Consider the following 15,059-nt stretch of genomic DNA (forward strand, 5'->3'; position numbering starts at 1 on the left):
CTTTTTTATCACATAGAAAATTAATTAACATTCCTAGTCTGGGCACACATCTTAACATCCATCCCCTCTCCAATTATACAATTAAAAGCAACCACTGTAAATTCCCCAAGTTTAGCAAAATGAAGAGCTATGGAGAGGAGCGCTTAAGCCACCTCAAGTAGAATAACCTTGTTGTCACACTAAGAAGCTGGTTCCCACGGAAACACATTGATTTACCCCATTGCTACTGACTGGCTTAGAGTAATCTGAAAATGGACTCCTACAAGGATCAAATTGTCCTGGTCCACACAGTAAAGCAAAGCTGAGGCTACTTGCTAAACATTGCTCTGAAAAACAAAAGGCTATTTTCAAACAAACTCTACATTTAATGTATCTCATTGGCCTTAGGAAAAAAAAGAGATACAAACGATGTCATCTTTTATTTTCTGCCCTCCTTGACTGCGAGTGGGCTGAGGTTGTGAGAACAGCCCTCTGGCCTGGAGTCCCTTTGCCTCCTCCACCCCTCCCAGACATGCCTCAGCCAGGTGTGTGGCAGGTCTGGCTGGGGAAGGTAGGCCCAGCTCTAGCTGCAGAACTGGAGCAGGCTGTGGGGGCACAGAAGTGGCAGGGAAACACTCAAGTTTGTGGTTGTGCAGATGCCTCTGCAATGCATTCCCTGGCTTGAGCAGTGGAAGATAAAACCCGGCACGGTTCCCTACTGTGCCCACAGCCAGGGGTTGTTTTTGTCAGTCCTTGGAGAAGAGTATTTGATGCAATCAGGGAGGGTAATGTCAGGCTCGCTGACATCCTCTCCAGCTCCCAGGACAGGCTGTGGAAAGAGGAATGGGCTGAGGTAGGTGAGTTGTTCTCAGGGTTGCTCAATGGAGATTTCCCCCAGGAGGAAGCCAGGGTGATGAATGCAGCAGGAATCTGTTCCAACAACCCCCTTCCCCCAAAAAAACAACCAGACTCAAGATGCTGATAAGAATTCTTTTATGTTATTCCAATAAAAAATACATTCATACAGAAATATAACAATCTTGCAAAAAACAATTTCAAATAAAATCTTGTAAAACAAAATTTTACAAAAATCTTACAAAGATTCTTTAGATAACAGGGTGCTTCCAAAAAAAAAAAAAAAGAAATTTCACTAATAGAAATTTTTTTTTTAATTTCAAGCAAAAAGTTTCTGCTTGATTGAGGCTCAGTTATCACCTGAACAGAATGTACTTCTTTATGTACGTGCTAATTATGAAAATCACAGGCATTGACAGGTACGGTACCCAGCCCCACCCAGGCAAACAGCTCCGACGTGTTTCATAAGTGAGACAAGCCAGTGCAAGTTTTTTTTTCCTTTTTTTTTTTTTTGTCTTTTGTTTACCTTCTTGCTTAATGGAATTGTTATGGCTAAGCACATAGAAGGCCAAAACAGGAGTTTTCCAAACCCAGCAAATCAAGTGCTTGGATTCTGAACTGCCGAAAGAAAACTGCACTTCCCCTCTAAGCAAAACGAAATGAGTTCCTTAGGTAAATGTATTCATCAGCCCAGATTTAAAAAAACCAGTTATGTGAGCATTAGTCACTGCTCATTTCCAGGAAGATCAAACAAAATACCAGCCCAGCCAGACTCACATGTGTGTATATATATATATAAAGCAAAGAGCCACACCCACAAGCCAGCAGCTGGGTGAAATATCAGCTGTCCACGCTGTGGTATGCCAATTCGGGGAAATTACTCCTCGGAAAAACTGGAAGAATCTACATGCTGGAAAAAATAGCTTCATCTGCATAAAAAGTGTTCTACAAAAGAATCCCTGTGGTTAGCTTACTCTTAGGTTAGATCTTCTAATAAGGCTGAAATTCAAAATCAAAACACCTTAGTGTGTCCGAGTCCAGCCTGGGTTCCAGCACTCTGTTCAGGCCACTTCTGAACGGCCGAAGGTGCCCCATTCCAGACCTGCCCATTTGATGGACAGAGCAGACAGCCTGGAACAGATTCAAGCAAGAAAGTCCTCTGCACGTTGTTAAATTAAAGATAAAGCCTCTATAAAAGTTAGGTTATGGTTTTCGTTTTTACCTCCTTTATGGCCATTTTGAAATATTTCTTCACAGGCTGTGGAATTTTCTAGCTAAACATTCTAGTTTCTCCTTAAAAAAAATATTTATATATTATCTATATATATTATATATATATACACACACATACACATACTATACACACAAACATACATACACAAGAATTCTGCCCACTTTTTAAAAAAAGTAGTATACTTTCTGTATTACCAACAGATAGCTAGACAGATAATGTGAAACTTGTGCCTTTTAAGCAAATACATTAACATTGGGTTTTTTTTTATACTTCTGTATCTTTAATATGTGTGAAAATGTTACATATTAAATACAGCCGGTGTGTGATCTATACAATTGTTGTGCAAGGTCTATATGAAAGTCTCAAGGTGGCAGAATTGGTCAGATTTTTCCATTTTCATGTTTTCCATTTTAACACTGACAGTCAAGTTGCCTAAAGTGTTGAACAAATACTGACATGTAAAGGGAGTTTTACTCTATGTCTTTGTGAAGGAGGACCTTAAAGAGATTTTTTTTTTCTGTATTATACGTTGATACAGTACGCTGCCAGGTGAAAAAAGAGCCTTAATAAAGCATGCATCGCCCACACCCCTGTATGAGACCCCCACATAAGGGATCGCTTGCGTAAGGCACCATTATGAAGGTCAACAGTGCATTAACAGCTAGAAAACCAGAAATTAGTCCTCAAGGCATAAATAAGAGAAACATAGCTGCATGAGAAAACAGTTTCTAAGCGTTAGTGGTTTTATCCACCCAACTGAGAAAAATTTTAGGTTCTTAAGTCTAATGAAACATTAGACCAGCAATTCCCGGCCCCAGCTTTGTGACACTCAATACGTGTCCAATTTCTTCTAAGGGCATCACAAAATTCTCCAAAAAGTTAATTCAAATTCAGAATCATTGAAAAATAATCCTGTGTTGCACAATGCCTTTCTGGAAGGGGAGTGTTACAAACTCGGAGGGGAAAAAAAATTGTATATTGCCAGGCCCGGATGGCTAGGGGTCACTGTATTAGACAGATTGGATCTTAGCTGCTCATTAACTGAAATCAGTATTGCAGTCCTGACTTAAAAATGGAAAAGCATATAGTTCCCCAGACCATGCATGACTTTTTGTATTCTAAGGAAAAGTTAAATTGTTGTGTTATATTTGTAAATACACAGCTTATACAATGGGTTACAAATGAGCTATGTTGTAGCGTGTAAAACAAGCTACTTGACACATTGCACATTTAATAGCTGCACCAGACACTAAGAGCTCCTCTCACACAGAAAAGGGGGAGAGAGGCTCTCCCTCCTCACACCACTCGCCACTCTGGGGTCCTGAGTTCCCACGCCCACCCTCCAAGATTTTCCTTCTTTTTTTTGTTTTTGTTTTTTTGTTTTTTTGATTTTTGTGTTTTTCTAAGGTGCAGACACCCCCTCCCCCCCCAGGAAATGATTGGTGGTCATCTCATCTCATGGTATACTCCTTACACACAAAACATTCAAACTACTTTTTTTCCATCTCTTGCAGTCTTGCTAACCACAAGGAAAAAAAGTTGGCCTCACCATACAGTCAGTAATAGATCCTCAACATACAATCAACCCAACCATTAACATTCTCAGTGTGCATGCTCACGGCAAAGGCTTAGGCGCCACTCGGAAGGTCGGGTACCAGTGGCGAGTCCAGGGTCACCCACATACCATGCACCACGGGTGCTATGCCGCTTCTTACAGGACTTTTTTAGCCCTCAAAAGACCTTCCAAGGAGAGGCCCTGGAGGCAACTGGGTAGGGTGCAGAACGGCATGCTTTGGCTGGAACACGCATCCCTCCTTCCACGGCCGGCTCTCAGCCTGGAAGCCTTTTAGCCTACAGGATCCACCTCTCTGCTCCCTCAGAGGTGCCTCTTCATGTGCAGGGCCAGGTGGTCAGACCTGGAAAAACACCTGCAAGGGCAAATCAGAAGCACATAAGTTAGGTTCCCATCCCTTGCCAGTGTTCTGGACCAGCGCCCTCACCTCCCTGCCCTGCCCAGCCTAACCCCCTGCAGGGAAAGGTGGGATTCTCCTCCCAAGCCTCATCAGTGTCTTCACGGACAGGAGACACCAACTGATAGGAATGTGAATTAAGAATGTCTCCCACCAGTGGCTGGAGGTTCTTTGGAGAATCTGAACGGACTTCATTTCTAATTCTTCAAATATGAAAGGCCAATCTCCAAACATATCAATAAACTGACTCCAATGTCAGGTGTACAGTTCTTCCTAACCATGGACAATGAGCACACCGGAAACTTTCTAAAAAGTCCCAGGCTTGAAAAGCAATGTCCACACATAGGAAACTGCGTGCCTTCCTTCGCACGTGCCCCGCACGCCTACTCAACCCTGGTCATCACATTCCCAAGGCCCCACGCTCCTTGCCCAGCGTTGTCCTCAGGCACGTACCTGTCACAGTGGGAGCATTTAAAAGGCTTGGCCCCGGTGTGCTTTCGGAAGTGCCTGGTTAACTCATCACTTCTTGCAAAACGCCACTCACACCCTTCCCATGAGCATCTGTAAGGCTTTTCTCCTGGGGAGAGAGCACAGGACAAGCAGCCCATGACTTCACTGATCCGCGGACGGAAGGGGGAAATTCAACAACACACACAGTGGTGGGATGCAAGGTCAGGGACCCAGTGGCTTCTGGCATCGGTAACACACAACAACTGGCAGCCTCAGAGACAACAGGAGCTCTCTCCTGACCCAGTCTCAGGCCTCCCACTACTGTCCAAGGGGCACAGCTTTGGCAAAGCCCATGGTGCTGTCATCAAAGTTAACGTGGAAGAACGACCACAACTCAGACCAGCAAAATGCCTGCGGGATGAGGTGTCAGCCTGCCGGACCCACAGCCCCTGCAAAGGCAGAGCTATTGCTTTCTTCATGGCAACTGTTTCTCCCAAACACACTTCCGTTCCGTCCTCACTTCCCTATGGAATGAGTCTCTGCAGTTTCCTCAGGGACATTCTACCTTTCTACAAAGCTGAAGTTACGAGCTTCTGGAAAGCCCCAGTGCAGGGCCCCGGAATCATTCTCTAAATGGCAATCGAACAACCGGGTTCACTTCATTCCTTGGTCAAATCATAAATATGAATTTACTACAACTGCTACCTGAGAAAGTTGTAAAGCCAATCCCAGAATATGTTGAGACGGGCCTGGGCCTGGATTTCCGGCCACCTGGATCTCAATCTCAGCTGTCACCAAGCCTGTCTGGGACTGACTCTCAGCAATTTGCTCTCCTACTGATAAGAGAAGAGCCTGCATCACGTGATCACTAAGACCCTTCCCAGCTCTAAATGTTCTGTGATTCCTCACCAATTATCCTAGAACATGTCAAGGTATTTTTAAATGGCACTTTCACCTAAGGTGCGACATTTCATTAAGAAACCGTTTCAAGCGGTATCAGAAACAGAGGCTGCACGAGACACGGAGAAGTTCTCAGGAAACACTCGCTGATCAGTGCTGTTGCTTACAGAGCAGGCCGGTCCCACTCGGGCCTCAGGCCATCAGCATCAAACCCACACACTCCACGCTGCCTGGCAACCCTCCGTGCTGACCCTTGAGTTTCATTTAGGAAACCCCAGGGCCACTCGAGGTAGCCTCGTGCGTGTGCACTGGTGAAGGGGCAGTGGCCTCAGAACCCGGGCACTGCTACGGGCCGGGGTGGAGGTTTGGGTGTCCATGGAGAAAAGGATCTAGTCTCTTGTTTGTTTAATCTGAAAACTGTTACACATTTATCCAACTCAAAAGTCCAGTCTTTAGGATTCTACTCTGAACTCCAAAAAGACCCAATGCTTTGGTGGAAAACATCTGAGGAAGTGAGGATTTGTCTGCTCTGACCACATCCTGTGGAGCCAGCCCCGGCTCCCTCCAGGGCTGGTGCAATGCAGTGGCGCCCACCAGCGGCCGCCCTCCGGGGCCCGCGTGGGCACTGACCTGTGTGCGTCCGCTGATGTGCTTTCAAGTGGGAGCTTTTGGTGTAAACTTTCCTGCAGCCGTTAAAGTGGCACCGGTGCACCCTCCTCCTGCCGTCGGGGGAGGCATCGCCACTTCCCTTGTCACCTGGCTTCCCCGAAGTCCCGCTGCGCACCTTCCCTGGCGAGGGCAGCTCCCCGGGCACGCAACCCCACAGTTGAGAAGGTTCCCTGCTCAGTTCCGGAGAAGATGGAGGCGTGGAGGTGACAGAGGAGCTCAATTTTCCCGAGCTGACCAAAACTTCGCCAATGGGGTCGGAGGTAAACTTGGCCGTGGGAGAAAGCTCCTCGGAGCTGTCAGAGGATTCGCTGCTGACATCTGAGTTCAGGCTGTTGGTCTCTAAGTTGTAACAAAAGCTCGGGCTGATGAGAGTGTCCTCTGGAGGACTGGAAGATATCTTCAGTTCGGATTCCTCCTTTTTCTCCCGAGCCAGAATGATTTTGGTCCACAGATCTTCCTGGCTGTCAAATTTGATTTCTGAGGCTGAAACATAGCAGGGCTCGCTCTGGAGGTAACGTTCCAGCTCTAGGCAGGTCTGTGCAAAATGAACCAGAGAAGGCACGTGATTGCTATGACGACCAAAAGTAAAAGCAAAAGCAATATCCAAAAACATGCAAGAATGAAGGACAGATACATTGCTGCCCGGTCACTACGGGGGCAAAACCTTTTGTAATTAAGCATCCGTGTCCTTACGGAAGTTAGAGGAAATCTGTTTCTAGAATGGTAAGAATTCAGAGGAAAAGTCGGAGGGTGAAACCTCTCCTGGCTTTCCCAGTGTTGGGCCAAGGGCCACAATGAGTGATGATCACTAAGCCGGTTTTGTTGTTGTAGTTACCAGTGTTGATGTTTCTCATGAAACCAGAGGAAGAGAAGCGGCCCCCCACACAGACCCCTCCCCAACAGGTTCAACCAGATTATCTGACATTGTCTAGAACCATGTGTTTTAAGGAAAGCCCTAGCCATCCACCCTTCACACCCCACAGATACCCACACAACAGGACAGAAAGACTGCACGGCACACAGCGTGTTCTGAGGGACCCCCTTGGGGACACGGCTGACAACACAGGGCCACACTCGGGGGAGAGGAGACAGCAGCTGTCTGTATTCAGGGGCATCGAATGGAGCTGCAGAAAAACCACCCATTTCCTGTGTAGCCCAGACCGCCTATGTTTTCACAGAATGCCGTTCCCAAGTGCAGGCCCTTGCATGACACAGAACTTTAATTACTTCTACAGTGGTCAGAGAAAAACAAGGAACTTCAACAACAGGAGTGCAGAAATAATTCCAGCATGGCCATCTGCTATTGTGAAGGATGCAAGGGGAAATTACTCCACGGCCCTGCTGGGAGTCCCACAATGAACAAGAACTTTATCTACTGGCCAAGAGTACAACTGCATGAGTCATCACTCTGATTTCTTTCACGCAATGCCAAAGGAGACTTCCTTTTGAAATTCTCATCAGCAGCCAAATAAGGACCCAGCTCAAATGGACATGCAGTGTGGCATGGACAGTGCCCCTTCCCCAGCCCCGCAACCAACCTTTCAAGAAGCTACAACTGCCGAGATCAGCATCCCCTCTCCCCACCATTTCAAACTTTCTAGCCACTGGAAAAGAAAAATGGTAGGAAACATTTTAGGATTAAATTATGTCTGCCCTGATTTTCACGAGGATCAGTTGCCTGCATGTCCATATAAGGTTGTCTATACTACTGGCAATTCTACAGATTTCAGTTTCTACACCAAACGGCTCTGGTGAGCACATCATTTTTCTGGGCAGGGACGTTCCTGAGCGCAGCCTACCCAGGGGCTCAGGCTGACTTAGCAGTGTGCCTCTCTCCTGCCACAGGCAATCCCTCCCCCTCCCCAGGCTCGCACACAGCCGGTGTGAGCAAGCACACGGGAAAATCATGCTTTCCCCTTTCCCCCGAAACTAGGCGTCTGAGTTACAATGCACACTACAGCGTTCTGAAGAGAGGCAGCAGCGATGTATTTTATTGATTTAACAAAGAAAAAAAAAAGCACATTTATGGAGATCTTGTTAAACTTTAATAATCCGGCCAATTTAAAATCTCCATTACGCTGATGAGCACCCGGGACCTGAACGAAGCTCTCGGAGAGTTTAAAAGCCTCCGAAGGCGACCAGGAGCCAGGTCTGGCCATTTGCCCAAATCCCAAACGCCCGAAGGAAACTACTTAGATCAATTTCAATCACGTCCCAGGGAGCAGCTTCTTTGAGGAGAAAAAAACAGGAGGGGGAGGGGGAAAAAGGCAGGAGAGGATTGTGAACAATTAAGCAGGCGTGTGAAGGTTGCAACACCCTGCATTTCATCCTCCTTAAAGCTTTCGAGGCTTGGAAACCCACAGCCTCTATTTGATCTGGCAATTCACTTTGTGACGAAAAACAAACAGCACAGCAGGGCAGGGAGACAACAGTAAACCCTCCAGCGATCGCAGGAGAGACAATGGGACGAGTGTCAGTCTCTCTCCCCTCGGGCGATGCTACCAGTAAGCACGGGGACATGGTAAGTTTCTTAAATTTCCAATGCCCCCAAATTCCAGTTCTACGACAATGTCGGAAACCGAGGTCCTTCTTCCCAAACTAAGACTTGAAGCAGTTTGGACGGGCTCATTGTCACAAGACTGACAAGTCACTGGCGTGTACACAGTTTTGTTTATTTTTATTTTTCTTGGTCAACAAGAGAAGCAGGTAAGACAAATAAGGCCGATACAGGGGAAATGTTAGGCATTCCAAAGAGGGGAAAACACATTGGAAATGGTCTAGAGTTTAAAAAAGACAAAAATAAAAAAAATAAAAAAAGAGCTGGTCTACGTTCTGCTGGCAAAATGTGATATTTTTTTAAAAAACTGTTATGTACAAGCACCAAGAAGCAAAACAAAAACAAAATCCCTTTGAGGAAAAAAAAAAAAAAAAACAACCTTGGCAGGCAGAGCAAGTTGGTCCCCATGACAAGCTCCAGCTGTGGCGTCTGGAGCGGGGACAGTCTCCGAACTCGTGCCAGGGGCTCGGCCGGGCTGCGCCGGGAGTTGGGGCTTCCCTGGGCGGACGCTGATCGCGGGCTGGAGGATCGATCGGCGGGGGCGCTGCGCCCGCTCCCCCGGTGACAGCGCGGGGCCCAGGCCCAGCGGACCGCAGAGAGCACCGGGTCTGAACCCCAAACAGCCGACCCGGCCCGCGCCCCGGCGCCCGCAGGGAACCGCGGCCGGCTGCGTTTACCTGTTGCCAGTACTCCTCCAGAGACGGCAGCGCCGAGAAGTAGCCGGTCTCGTGCACGATCTGGAGCTCCTGGAAGATGCTGCACATGGGGAGCACGTCCATGTCGGGCCGGGTCGGTCGGAGCCCGCGGTCGCGAGGGCGGCGAGGCGCGCGGTGGGAGCCGGAGCCGAAAGTCTCCCCGGAGCGCAGGTGAAAGTTTCATGCAAACTCCAGGCTCGCAGAGACGCCCGGCCGGACCCTCCCGCAGCCCGCAGCGCGCGGAGCCCACACAATATTTGCAAACACCGGACTGACTGCAAACGTAACCCCTGCAAAACTTCCCTATTCAAAGCTCCGCTGCCAGCCTCCCCCTCCGCCCCCGCCTGGCTCCCCCCACTCCCCCTCCCCCCACGTGACTCGCCCCGCGCCCGCCCCGCGCGCGGCCCAATCCCGTGGCTCCCGGCCCGGGGGCTGCGCGCCGATGATGTCAGCTTCGGCCAATCGCAGGCGGCGACACACAGCGGCCCCGCCTGGCGTGACCGAGACTCTCCATCACGGCCCGCACCATTGGCTCAATTCGAACTCTGCTCGTTCTGATTGGAGAGTGGCCTCGCAGGCTATTTTTAGCAGGGTATATAAGGCGCGGGCGGCCGCGCGCCGGAGGAGTCCGCGCTGTGAGGTGCGCGGCCGAGCGCTGCACTGCGCCCGACGCCGGAGCTGAGGGATCCGGGGCCGGGAGAGCCGGGGCGGGCCGCGTCGCCTGTCCCCAGTCCCAGTCTCTCTTCTCCTCTGCCCGGTCCCGCCACCCCACGCCCGTCCCGGTCACCAAGCCGGGCCCCGTCGCCGCGCGAGCCCCGGTTCCGGCAGCTCACCCCGCGGGCGGCCGTCCGTCCGGTCCCGGGGCCGCCCCGTTCCTCCCGTCCGTTTCTGTGCCCGAGGCCGTCCCGTCCCCAGCTGTCCCCTTCTACGTCCGGAGCCGCTCCGTCCCCCACTGTCCCCTTCTACGCCGGGGCCGCCCCGTCCCCAACTGTCGCCTTCTGCGCCCGGGGCCGCCCCGTCCCCAACTGTCCCCTTCTGCGCCGCTGTGTTTCCCTACATCCCCCTAGTCACCCTCTGTTCTCTAACCTTGGGGTTCCCCTTTCTGTCCCCCTCCACCTCCGGGTCCCTCTCTGTCCCCCTCCATCCCTGAGCCCCTCTCCGTCCCCCTCCATGCTAGGGTCTCCTCTGTCCTCAGGGCCACCAGAGTGGGGGAGGGGAGCACGCAGGCTCCCCTTGGAATTGGGAGAAACGTGTTTATCTTGTAGAGGGCGATCTCAGCCTCACCAAGGTTAACAGCTAGGTTTTCCCATGAATGTGTAAACAATTTAGGTGCAAGCCGACATTTAGTGCGTGTGTGTGTTTCCATATAGATTATCTCCTAAAATATACTGTAATGTTCACTTGTAAGAAAAATGTCGAGAACACGAACCAGAGCATTTTAAAATCCAAAATGGAAAACTGAATTGTAAGTATATTATAGTTTTTGTTTCAAAATAGTTTAATGAACATTAAACATTTTGAAAGAATGGACTATGTAAAAAGAATTAGAGGGTTTTGTATGTTAAGTTTTAGAGGGTCTGGCAGAAGCAAGTGGCTGTTAGACTAGGTGGGGACCTTAGTGAGTCTGGAGTGGAGAAAGGTGGTTTGTTTTAACTGTGGTATGTGGGCTGTGAAGGTTATGCAGTGTGAATTGACAGTGTTCTTGGCTCGTGTTCATCACAGTTACCCCAGCAAATGAGAGCCAGGACCAGCCATTTTTGGGGACCTGCACCTTAACGCTGTTCCAGGAATGCAAATTGCTTTGTTTTGAACCATCCACAGATTTGCCCAAGCGCCTGTTGACCGGGGCCAAGTGACTGGCAGCCGAGAGCATTTGGGCAGCCATTGTGTTGGGGGCAGGGTTCTCTCAGTAATTAGCGCTTGTGACCTTGGCCCCGCTAGTTCCGAAGTAAGCAGGAGTGTGGAGCAAGTCCCCCGCTGAGGGCCAGGCACGCTGGATCAGGGGGAGCCCGAGATGAAGGAGGAAGGCTCTGTCTGGGCCAGGGAGGCCAGGACGGCTGTCTTTGCAAGGCGTGTGGGCGTCCTGGTGAGGGTGTCCCAGCTTATCTTTGCGACAATTAATTGTTAATTGTCTTAATGTTTTTTAATAAACCCACATTCCTATAGAACTTAAATTCATCCTTGTCTCTTAACATGCTTTGCCCGGCACTATGAAGATTATATAGTTTATTTTTACAAGAGGGAACCTGATTAGTCATAATGCGGATACAGTACAATGGCCATTGTCATTTTCAGAAAAAAAAAAAAATTTAAAAACGGTACATATGAACACTAAATTTCAAATAGAATAGATCCTATGGCATCCTGCTTCACTCATTGACCATTTAACACACATTATTCACACCCTATGACTGGCCAGGTATTGGTACACAGAAATTTACAAAACAGGCACATATCCCTATTATGGTGTGGGAGAGGTGGGCTGCCAGGAGTATGTAGATGTTATGTTTGAAAACAAAAGTCCTTATTACTAGTAAAGCATGTAAACCAGTTGGTGAAAAAATATCATTTTCTTTGATGTGATAAAGAGTGTGCATCGCATCTGAACACTAATAGTTGCGCCTGATTTTTTTTAAGAAGAGCAACAAAGAATCGCAGAGGGACAGATTAATTCAGAAGGGGGAAGTATGGCAGGATATAAAAAGATGATGGACTTTAAACTTTAGTTGTCCATGCTGTGCGCATGGCCCTGGTCACGTTATTTAAATAGGAGATTAAAATGGCTATTAGAATGAGTTTGGTGTAATCAGAAGAGTTAACGGATTAAAATCCCTGCTTGGTAGCAAATAGTAGTATTCAGTAAATTGAAGGCAGTGTTCACTTATTCAACATTTAGCCATTTCTAAGTTTGCTCTTGATAATTATTTTATAATCCCTCACCCCTCTTTTAACATATGAGTGAATGCAGACAGAAAAATGAAGTCAACTTTGCAGGCCACAAAGCAAATCAGAGACAGAGTTGGACCACGACTTGTTCAATAACCCCACAGGTGCTTCCTCCTCCTGCCGGTCGCTGAAGATCCCTGCTCTGTTTTCACTCTCGCAGTCTTGGAGAGAAAATAATCAGCTCCGTTTGTTGGACGTGACCCTCTCGTTCTCTGCTCACCTTGAGCCGCTCCTGTCTCTGCCACTGTCTTCAAAAGGTTAAGATCCCTTCTGGGTGACAGTCGTAGGCTCCTTTCCACATTCCTGGGGGCCACCTCACCCCCCTGGCACCCTCGTGTTACTTCCTCAGTCCCCACTTACACCTCCATGCCTTCCTCCACTGTTTTTCCTTCTCCTCCTAGACCTCCAGGCTGCACTCATTGATTTCATACCAGGAAGCTCTCTTTGTTGCCTCTCAAAAGTAAAAGTATACATTTGATACCTAATTTTGAATTTGATGTAAAGATTAATGGGATGACATGTTGGTATTGAGTACATTTGATCTTCCTGTTCTAGATCATTCAAGATGGGCTCTTAGGGGAAGTCTTACAAATCTGTTCTGAGGATAATTCCAATAATGCCCCCTAATTATATTGACAGAGGATGTCCCAATTTTGGGGCAAGAAGCCAGTTTTGTTGTTCTGTTTTGTTTTGGTTTTGGTGTCTGTACCAATATATTGCCTATTCTGGAGCAAACCTTTTATTTCATCTGTTTATTTTGGGTGTGCAAAATATAATTGTTAAGAAAGTACTTCTGAATATTTACTTGATAGGTCCTATGTAAGTGTAAAATGTTCCTTTTTTTTTTTTTTTTTTTTGAGATGTAGTCTCACTCTGTTGCCCAGGCTAGAGTGTAGTGGCACAATCTTGGCTCACTGCAACCTTCGCCTCTTGGGTTCAAGCAATTCTCCTTCCTCAGCCTCCCAAGTAGCTGGGATTCCAGGAATGCCCCACCACACCCACTAATTTTGTGTTTTTAGTGGAGATGGGGTTTTACCATGTTGGCCATGCTGTTCTTGAACTCCTGACTTCAAGTGATCGGCTGCCTCTGCCTCTCAAATTGCTTGATTACAGGCATGAGCCACTGTGCCTGGCCCCAGGATGTTCATTTCTTAATTATCTCATTTGCAGATAGTTCTATTTAAATAGTGAGTTGCCTTTTCTCTCTGTAGTGTTTTTTACATAACATGTAAGGTGTAGCAGATTCACTCTTTAACCATTTGTGCTAAGAATAATGAAGGAAAATGCCCTATTGATAGTTTTCAAAAGATGTTGAATTTTACTCTCAACATAGGCAAGGTAATAAGTACAATGACAGGATACTCTGGGGCATTGGTTGGGGAGAACTTCTGTCTATCTAAGACCTTTGTTTTAGTAGCCCTCTTTTAAAATATAATTGTAAAATGGGACAGCTGTAAAGCTCAGCTCACAATAGGGGCTCCAGAAGGAGCTCCCTGTGGAATATCCACAGGTACAAGCTATAGCATATGTGTGGTTAAGATATCCATTCTTCACAAGTTGGTCTGTGCGTTCCACACACTTCCCATCAAAATCTCAGCAGGCTTTTTTGTTGAAGTTGTCCTGCTGGTTTAAAAATGTTTAGGAAATGCTGAAGAGAGCTATACCTAAACCAGTCCTGAAGGTTGAAAGTTTTATATTATGTGTTTCAAGACTTAAAGCAAAATTGAACATGATTGTGTGACATTGGCGTCGATACAGTTAAATCAATATAACAGAATATAGAGCTCAGAAATACCATCATTCTTATACACTTTTTAAAAAAAATTTTCAAAAAGGTACTAAAGCAATCCCTGTGTGGTTTACTGAGGTCTTGTATCTGTGGTTTATTGTATTTCATTAAATCTTGGAAAGTTCTTGATCACTGTAACTTTAAATATGTCTTCTTTCCCATTCTCTTTCTCTTCTCTTTCTGGGACTCCAGTTGCACATGTGCTAAACAGCTGGCTATATTGTTCAGCAGATTTCAGATGCTCTATTTCATTTTTTCATTCTTTTTCCTGAATATGTTTCTTTTTTTATAGTTTCTATTGACCTGTCTTCAGATTCACTGATTCTTTCCTATGCTGAATCCTGTCTGCTGATGAGACCATTGAAGGGATTCCTTAGATGTGATAGTATTTTTTTATATTGCTTACATTTCCATTTTATTATTTCTCATAGTTTCTTTCTGCTGCAGTTCCCCATCTTTTCATCATCTACATTTTCCCCACTAGATTATTTTAATCTTTTACTCACAGCCATTTTAAAGTCCTTCTTTGATAGTTTCAGTATCTTGTTAATCTCTGGGCCCAAATTTATTGATCGTCTCTTAACAATGTGTTGTTTGCCTTGCTTTTTGTGTGGCTCTTAACATTTGATTAAATGGAACATATGTTGAGCAGAATAGTAGAGACTTATGTAAGTAGAAATTTCTCCTGAAAATGGGCACATCCCTTCTCTCTAGCTGTCTTTATAGGGTAGGAACTGGCAAACTTTTGTCTGTCAAAGGCCACATAAGTAAATAAGCTTTGTGGCTCACAGGGTCTCTGTTGTAACTTGTTGATTCTGCGAATGTAGCCCTAAGCCAGTCATAGACAACAAGTAAGTGAATAGCCATGGTTGTGTGCCATTAAAAATTTACAAAAACAAGTGACAAGCCAAATGTGGCTGGCTAACTGTAATTTGCCAATCCCTGGTCTAGGGATTGAGTCTGCCTGGTCAGTCAGTAGTTGAGCTAGGTTTTGATTTTGTCATTGTTGTTGTTC

At 46.9% G+C, this 15,059-nt stretch overlaps 2 protein-coding genes across 4 annotated transcripts; one reads left to right on the forward strand and one right to left on the reverse strand.

Moving 5' to 3' along the window:
- Nucleotides 1-955: 955 nt before the first annotated feature.
- KLF6 (KLF transcription factor 6) lies at nt 956-9,664 on the reverse strand. 3 transcript variants are annotated; one of them, XM_055296375.2, is made up of 4 exons: nt 9,292-9,664; nt 6,019-6,592; nt 4,492-4,615; nt 956-3,996 (listed from the first exon to the last, which is right to left on the reverse strand). In XM_055296375.2, exons 1-4 carry the CDS (start codon nt 9,391-9,393, stop codon nt 3,945-3,947), a joined length of 852 nt encoding a protein of 283 aa, XP_055152350.1. In that variant the 5' UTR covers nt 9,394-9,664; the 3' UTR covers nt 956-3,944. The 3 variants fall into 3 exon arrangements, with proteins under 3 accessions (XP_055152350.1, XP_055152351.1, XP_055152352.1); XM_055296376.2 differs by having other exon boundaries at nt 6,145-6,592; nt 9,292-9,623; XM_055296377.2 differs by lacking the exon at nt 4,492-4,615 and having other exon boundaries at nt 9,292-9,635.
- Nucleotides 9,392-12,991, forward strand: LOC129491978 (uncharacterized). Its single transcript, XM_063611510.1, has 5 exons — nt 9,392-9,463; nt 9,623-9,827; nt 9,950-10,597; nt 10,718-10,773; nt 12,265-12,991. Exons 1-5 carry the CDS (start codon nt 9,392-9,394, stop codon nt 12,265-12,267), a joined length of 984 nt encoding a protein of 327 aa, XP_063467580.1. The 3' UTR covers nt 12,268-12,991.
- Nucleotides 12,992-15,059: the final 2,068 nt, after the last annotated feature.

This window comes from Symphalangus syndactylus, chromosome 10 (assembly GCF_028878055.3).
Source record: "Symphalangus syndactylus isolate Jambi chromosome 10, NHGRI_mSymSyn1-v2.1_pri, whole genome shotgun sequence".
NCBI lineage: Eukaryota > Metazoa > Chordata > Mammalia > Primates > Hylobatidae > Symphalangus > Symphalangus syndactylus.

What these genes read in the sequence shown, in the direction of transcription:
- LOC129491978 (XM_063611510.1), top strand. Translation starts at nt 9,392, where the DNA reads ATGTCGGGCCGGGTCGGTCGGAGCCCGCGGTCGCGAGGGCGGCGAGGC. An exon ending in GACCGAGACTCTCCATCACG is followed by an intron (nt 9,828 to 9,949) that starts GCCCGCACCATT and finishes CCGCGCTGTGAG; the next exon opens with GTGCGCGGCCGAGCGCTGCA. An exon ending in GCGATCTCAGCCTCACCAAG is followed by an intron (nt 10,598 to 10,717) that starts GTTAACAGCTAG and finishes TTCACTTGTAAG; the next exon opens with AAAAATGTCGAGAACACGAA.
- KLF6 (XM_055296375.2), bottom strand. Translation starts at nt 9,393, where the DNA reads ATGGACGTGCTCCCCATGTGCAGCATCTTCCAGGAGCTCCAGATCGTG. An exon ending in TGGAGGAGTACTGGCAACAG is followed by an intron (nt 6,593 to 9,291) that starts GTAAACGCAGCC and finishes CATTTTGCACAG; the next exon opens with ACCTGCCTAGAGCTGGAACG. An exon ending in ACATCAGCGGACGCACACAG is followed by an intron (nt 4,616 to 6,018) that starts GTCAGTGCCCAC and finishes CTCTCTCCCCAG; the next exon opens with GAGAAAAGCCTTACAGATGC.